This window comes from Spermophilus citellus, assembly GCF_964194105.1.
Source record: "Spermophilus citellus genome assembly, chromosome: 5".
NCBI classification, from domain to species: Eukaryota; Metazoa; Chordata; class Mammalia; order Rodentia; family Sciuridae; genus Spermophilus; species Spermophilus citellus.
In genome coordinates this window covers 64,818,184-64,826,138 of record NC_138186.1, presented here as the reverse complement: position 1 = coordinate 64,826,138, position 7,955 = coordinate 64,818,184, and the positions used below count along the sequence as shown (strand labels likewise).

Genomic DNA, 7,955 nt, shown 5'->3' with positions numbered 1-7,955 from the left:
AGAGGGCGGTGTCAGCCTCGGCTCCCTGATTGGCCTAGGAGGCGTTCGCGCTTGCACTGTTGCCGGGACTTCCAGATGTGTTGACCTCTTGGCAAGTGAGGGGCGGGGGCGGTGTGCTTGGGGTCTGCAGCCCTCTCCTACAGAGTTGTCAGCAACAAGTCCGCCAGTGAGTAGAGCTCTGCACCTGAGAGCCTGTACAGGCTTTCAGATACTTCCATTTTCATTTTTCTGGCTCGTCTCTGCTCTACCCCTTTTTCTCTTATCTCCCCTACTCTGTCCTGTCCTTTTTGTTTTCCTTCCTACTGGAAAGGGTGGCACTTTCCTCGACTTTCTTTCTTCTCAGGGTTAAATTTTCATTCAGGTCCTTGGGTATTTGGAGGCACTACTGCAAAGGTGCTCTTCAGTTCAGGAACAATGTCGCCGTCAGCTCGGGCCACAGGAGTACCCGTGAAGCAGAACTCATTTTTCCTATGATTCCAGAGGGGTTGCCCACCGGATCCACGGCAGCCTTCTTTCTAGTCTCCGGCTCATGTAATTAGAGTTTTTCCAAAAAGACGATGAGACAAAACGTAGTTGGGTTAGGAGTGAGAGATGGAATAGGAAAAACAGGTCTAAATCGGCAAAGTGTAAAATATTTACTTGCTCTTGGCTTTGTCTAGAAAGAGGTCTTTTAGAAGCTTGAAGCGTGCAAGGTTTTAAGCCACTTGATTTAACGCAGTATAATTTGTATTTAATGAATTCTTTATGCTAATATTAATTAATTAATTTGCACGTCCTTAGTTGCTAATAATATAATCTCTAATCCAAAATGCCTGAACATGGGAGATAGCTAGCCTTTCTTTAGGTACTCACATGAACAGTCAAACTTGAAAATGGTTTGGTTCAGAATCTTTTTTCCTTGGTATATTTTCTGAAGGTGAGAGGAAGAATTTTATCACCTCTATTTAACCCATTCTAATCATCATATTTGTTTTGCATGTTGTTTCTCTGAATGCTTGAAGCCTTTCCTGATGCATCTTCTAAGAAAATTCAGAAGTCCTATTGCCATCAATAGTGGTTATGTTCTTATTTTAAAAAATTTCTAACCTTCCCAATTTGCCATTTGGTTTTCAGGAAGTCGCTGTTTTACAGGGCTCTCTCCTGTCATTTGTCCAGGTTGAAGAAAGGTTCAGAGTATTTTGTGTGAAATGGATGTGGTACTTCCCATCTTCAATTTAGTCTCAGTTATCAAATTACCTTTTATATTATTGCTCAGGAATGGTTCAGTTATAGCTTCTTAATTTTTCTCATTAATCTTTTAAGCTAGTAAATACAAGGGTAGCTTGCAAAAAGATGGATGACAAGGACCCCCAGGCTTAATAAAATAAAAACCATAATACCTTTAAAATTTATGAGAGTTGTTTTTATTTTATTTATGTTTAGACTTTGTCCTAAGGACTTTTTACCTATTTGAGTGCATTGCATTTACAAAGATGTACCCTATTCTTTATGGGCTTGTCTACTTTTTTTTCAAAAAAGAAGAATCTATACATAACCTAGTTTTAACTTTTTATTCATTTTTATATACTTACAGAAAGCACATACTTTATAGTTTCACAGTTTAATAAATTTCCACAAATGCAATACATCTATTTAATTGGCATTCAGTTCAAGACTATCACCTCAATGGGTTCCCTCTAGCTCCCTTTCTGTATTAGCTACCATAAGTAGCCACTTTTGTCACTTTTGATATAAAAATTAATTTTTGTTTCCTAAATATTTAAATAGCTGCATAAAAAATTCTGTCATTTGCATATGCTGCAATTCAGTTATAGCTAATACTTCCACTAGTGAATTGTTTGTTATTTCATGACCCTATAGTGTTAGTCTTTTATGCTTCATTAAATCTAAGGAATGGTATGGAATATAGAATTTAAAATTCATTTATCTTGTGGGTTAACCAGTATAAAATAATATGGTATGATAAATTTATTAATAATGTTTGCATATAAAATAGTTTAAAATGATAATCTCTATATACTGAGGCTGGATAACTCTAAAGTTATTCAGTAATTCAGATAAACAGTTTACTCTTTTCCTCTATGGGATTTTGATCAAGCCACTTTATTTCTTTATTTTTCTGAACCTCAATTTCTATATCTATAAAGTGATGAAATTGGCTCCATCACTTAATGTAAGACTCTATGCTAGTTATTAAGAATACATAGAGGGGCTGGGTATATGGCTCAAGTAGTAGTGCACTCACCTGGACTGCGTGAGGCCCTGGGTTCGATCTTCAGCACCACATAAAAATAAAATAAAGATATTGTGTCCAGGGACTGGGTATGTGGCTCAAGCGCTAACACGCTCGCCTGGCATACGCAGGGTGCTGTGTTGATCCTCAGCACCACATAAAATAAAGATGTTATGTCCACCAAAAGCTGAAAAATAAATATTAAAAAAATTCTCTCTCTCTCTCTCTCTCTCTCTCTAAAAAAAATATGTTGTGTCCACCTTTAGCTAAAAAATAAATATATATTAAAAAAAGAATACATAGAGCTGGGCGCAGTGGTGCACACCTGTGATCCCAGCGATTCGGGAGACTGAGACAAGAGAATCATGAGTTGAAAGCTAGCCTCAGCAAAAGCAAGGCACTAAGCAACTCAGTGAGAGCCTGTCTTTAAATAAAATACAAATTAGGGCTGGGGATGTGCCTCAGTGATAAAGAATCCCTGGATTCATTCCCCAGTACCAAAAAAAAAAAAAAAAAAAAAAAAAAAGAATACATAGAATATATAGCCCTAATGTTTGAGCAATTCGTAAACTAGAAGGAGCAAGATTACTGATGTGGCTATTTGGCCCAACTTCTGGATTCAGGGAGTCTGGAAAAATATTAATTAAAGGGAAGTTCTTTGAAATTAGGCTGTCAGTTGGGTATAGTGATTTTCATGTGTAATCTCAGCTGTGGGAAGGTTGAAGGCCAGCCTCACCAATTTTGTTAGGCCCTTAGCAACTTAGTCAGACCCTGTTTTCTTAAAAAAAAAAAAAAAAGTAGAAGAAAGAAATAAATTAGGCTCTCTACATTCAAGTCTCTAAAATTAGGACAATATTGATACCTATCTCTTGTTATTTTCAGAATTAAAATTTCTGCTCTCTGTGAAGTCCTCAGGGCCTTCTATGTGCCTGGCATACAGAAAATGCATGTTAAGAGATAATGCCTTAGCTGAATTAGCTAAATAAAAACAGGATATTTTAGGCTGAAGGGAGAACAGAACAAACTCATAAATCTTTGGCATCTGCAGTGAACTGTAGGGAATCCAGTATTTCAAGAATATAATGTGTAGAGTACAAAGGAAGATATGAGTTTGACACAGAATGTGGAGTGGACAAAGTCAAATGTGAGTTTGACAGGTTAGCAGAAACTGGTTATGGAAGTCTTAGATGCCTGTTTGATTTTTTTTTACCACTTTTTTTCTTCACCAGCTACAGTAATGCCTTTCATGAAGTAAATATTAATTAAAACTCTTTTAAATGAAAAAAAATAGGAATTTATACTTTATCTTCAATATGGTGCAGAACCTTTGAAAAATTTTGTGAGAATGTGACAAAATTTACACTGGTGTCAGTGGGTAAATGGATTAGATGGTGCTAAGGCTGATCAGTAAAGCCAACTAAGGGTCTAAAAAGGAAGAAGAATAACTAGAACAATTGTAAATGTGGAGAAAAGGAGCCAATCTTAGGTGCAGAAAGTAGCAAAAGGGATATTTTAAAATATATGCAAACTATTTTTTTTTTTATTTTTCTAGATCAGTTCTCAATTTCCTTGAGTATTTTCATGCTTCACCATGTTGAGGGCAAAGAATCAGCTTTTTTCACTTTCACCCCATTACCTGAAGCAGTTAAAAGAACCATCATCCTCCAGGCTCCGATGGATACGGTGTCTACATCAGCAGAAACCTCTTCATCCAGAATGGGCTGCCCTGGCCAAAAAACAGCTAAAAGGCAAAAACCCAGAAGACCTAATATGGCACACCCCAGAAGGGATCTCTATAAAGCCCTTGTATTCCAAGGAGGATACTAAGGACTTACCTGGAGAACTTCCAGGAGTGAAGCCATTCACACGTGGACCTTATCCTACCATGTATACTTTTAGGCCCTGGACCATCCGCCAGTATGCAGGCTTTAGTACTGTAGAAGAAAGCAACAAATTCTATAAAGACAATATTAAAGGTGAGATTTTAACATGAGACATTATATTTCTCATTACACGTAACTCCTAATCCTGACTTTTTGGTTTTTTTGAGGAGACACTAATAATCTCTTTCAAGATATTCACTTTATAATTTTGTGATTAGATACTATGCTGAAAGAAATGAATGTTTTTCAACTTCTGTGGTTAAAAGGATAAGTGAGTTAGAACAAAGTGCTTATACCTTTATGTATAAAAGCAATTAAGTGAGGTGAAGTTGTATGAAGAAAAGACTTTTGCTTTACCTTTGAAAAGCTTTTAATTAGGGCTGGGGAGGTGGCTCAAGCGGTAGCGCGCTCGCCTGGCATGCGTGCGGCCCGGGTTCGATCCTCAGCACCACATACCAACAAAGATGTTGTGTCCTCCGAGAACTAAAAAATAAAAATATTAAAAATTCTCTCTCTCTCTCTCTCTCTCTCTCTCCCCTCTCTCACTCTCTCTTAAAAAAAGAATAAAATAAAAATGCAAAACATCATTTATAAAAAAAAAAAAAAAAGAAAAGCTTTTAATTAATATTGTTGGAATAAGTATTGGAGGGGAAGATAGTTTAAATTATGACCAAAGAAAGTAAAAAGAAATTGATAATATACTGGTAGATTCAGTGCAATCTTGCATTCATTCTCTGAAAATTATGTTTATAATTTCTTTTTCTGATCTATAATTAAATCATGTTGGTTACATGCTAAACTTGAGCATTCCTAAGTGTGTATTGTTAATGGAGGGCTGAACATATGTTTAGTGTAGACTATATATTTATTTAAAAATTCTGGATGTGGTCTGGGGATGTAGCTCAGTAGTAGAGCTCTTGTCTAGCATGTAAAAGGTAGTGAATTCCATCTCCAGAATTACACCAAAAAACGGGGATGGGGTGTCTTTCATAATTCTGTTAGCTAAAACATCTTCTTCTGACCATGTTAAAGAACAAAAAAGTGAGTAAACAAATGTTCTTGTCTTAACTATATTTGAACAGCCCAATCTTTTCATGAGTTTTAGAAATATTTCAGTCAAAAACTGTCAAGAACAAACCAGGTGATTTGCCGCTTGAGCTTAAGCAACAAATCTCAGATAGACATGAGTATATGAGATACTATGATCGTTCTCTTCTTTCTCATTGATTTGGAACTCAGTTTTTACATTTTTAGCAAATCAGAAACAACATCTAATATCTTTACTTAAAGATATCTAAGCATTAACATGTTGTAAAATAGGGCTAAGACTGTGGATCTGCAGTAGAGTGCTTGTCTAGCATATGCGAGGTCCTGGGTTTGCTCCTCAGCACCAAAAACAAACAAACAAACAAACAAACAAAAAAAAACAAAACAAATAAATAATATAAAGGTATGTGTCCAACTACAACAACAAAAATTTTAAAAATGTTGTAAAATATACAGTAATGAGACAAATCAGTGTTTTGTGTAGTGTGAAAGTAAATCAGTTCATTTTGATGCCACACTAATCTTACATAATATTTCCTTATATATTTAGCTGGTCAACAAGGGTTATCAGTTGCCTTTGATCTAGCAACGCATCGTGGTTATGATTCAGACAACCCTCGAGTTCGTGGTGATGTTGGAATGGCTGGAGTTGCTATTGATACTGTGGAAGATACCAAAATTCTTTTTGATGGAATTCCTTTAGAAAAAATGTCAGTTTCCATGACCATGAATGGAGCAGTTATTCCAGTTCTTGCAACTTTTATAGTAACTGGAGAAGAACAAGGTGTACCTAAAGAGAAACTTACTGGAACAATTCAAAATGACATACTAAAGGAGTTTATGGTCAGAAATACTTATATTTTCCCTCCAGAACCATCCATGAAAATTATTGCCGACATCTTCCAATATACAGCTAAGGTATACTTCATCATTATATGTTTTGCTGTACTTGTTTGAATATAGGAGTTTTTACAGAATTCTGTAACTTCACTTGAATATAGGAAAGGTCTGAGTGATAGAGTACAAAATCATTGTGTTTTATTGTTATTAGTTTTTGTCTTTGATGTATATTTTATGGTCTGCCATTAACCTGCACAATGTACATTTACTGTATTATCTTTATTGTTTAAATTTAATTTTATGATAATTGGTAGAGTCAGGGAAGTCTCATAATTTATAATTTTTATTTTTCTCCAGAATTCAGATGTAGTTGAAATAGACACTGTTGTCAAGACAGATGGGCTCAGAATATCAGTTGTATTTCTGCTAAATGCAGGATTGAAAGATCTGAATTATATCTTCAACATCAATGGGTTCCCTAATATTCATCCCTGAATTAGATTCATCTTCCCTAATCACATTAGCTATAAAAATAGCACAGGAAAACATTTTCCTCCTCCTTCATTTTCCTTTGAGCAGTTCATATATATTTCCACCTGTTTCTCAAATTTTACTTCTTGCTAGGATTGCTCTGCTTCTCCTTACCTACCTTAACATTAGTCCATTATTTAATGGCAAGGGGAAAATCTCTTCTCCATCTAATGTTTTTAAATCTTATTAATTCACACACAGGACTACAAAAAAGAAAAGAAAAAAGATACTTAATTCATTCACCCCTGTATAATTATGGCTATCTCCACAAGCATTGGTATACTGCTTCCCATTTGATATTAGGTTTTACACTCTATAATTTTACTTCTTTTCATGTACAACATCTGCCCAAGTGAAGTGTATTGCATATACTTATGCATTTCTGTCACTTTTAGATTTCAAGAACATGTACATAGGAGGATTGCGTTTAGCAGCATATAGCAAACACACAAATATCAATAACTTAAACTAAATAGAAGTCAGTTTCATCTAAAGAAGTCAGAAGATGGACAGTCAGGGGATTGCTTAAATGGAATCTCTGTATTCATCAGGGTTCCAGGCTCCTTTTATCTTGCTTCTCTTTTACTGTTAGTGTGTACTCTGGTTAAGGAAGGAAGTGGACCAGATATGTGTCAGAGGAAGAGAGACCCAGCTCCTCCAATTAAAAATGAACTTCCATAGGGAACACACCAAACTCCCACTTGTAATTCAGTGGATGCAAATACTAGTAAAAGAACAGTGGAAATGTAGGGCTTCGTATTTTGCTATTCTGAATTTATGGTTCCACTAATAGAAGAAGGGGGAGAATGGTTATTGTATAGATAATAGTAGTCTGTGCTATTTTATAGTTGGGTATTTCATCTTGTGAAAGATTCTAATGCCATCCACAAGTTCAAAATCTCTTGATAACAAACCTTTATGTAAGTGATATAATGCCAACTTCAGATACTGATCAAATAATGTTACTTTGAAGGACTTTGTGAGTGTGAATTTTGTATTTTTTAAAGAATTTTAAATTTTGGCAAAATAATAGGTCATAAAATTACCATCCTAACCATTTTAAGTATACAGTTCAGTAGCATTGGGTACGTTCACATTGTTGGGTAACCGTAATTATCATTTATTTCCAGAACTTTCTCCTCTAGCAAAACTGAAACTCTATTATATCTATTAATCAATAAGTCCCCATTCTGCCCTCCCTACTGCTCTTGGAAACCACCATTTTACTTTCTATCTCTTTGAGTTTGACTATTCTAAGTGCTTTTATAAGAGGAATCATACACTAATGCCTTTTTGTAGTTGCCTTGTTTTATTTAGTGTAGTATCTAGAAGATTTTTGAGTGTATACTATATACTGGAAAAATACTAAATTGTTTAGACGAGTCATTTCATTTAATCCTAAAACAATTCTATGAGAAATT

At 35.2% G+C, this 7,955-nt stretch overlaps 1 protein-coding gene across 1 annotated transcript in view; it reads left to right on the top strand.

Moving 5' to 3' along the window:
• The first annotated feature begins 10 nt into the window (after positions 1-10).
• MMUT (methylmalonyl-CoA mutase) overlaps positions 11-7,955 on the top strand; it is a 34,542-nt gene continuing 26,597 nt past the window's right edge. Inside the window, exons 1-3 of the mRNA XM_081296118.1 lie at positions 11-166; positions 3,786-4,209; positions 5,714-6,081. Of these exons, the coding sequence (XP_081152244.1) occupies positions 3,825-4,209; positions 5,714-6,081 (753 nt within the window). The 5' untranslated portion in view covers positions 11-166; positions 3,786-3,824. The remainder of the gene's footprint in view (positions 167-3,785; positions 4,210-5,713; positions 6,082-7,955) is intronic.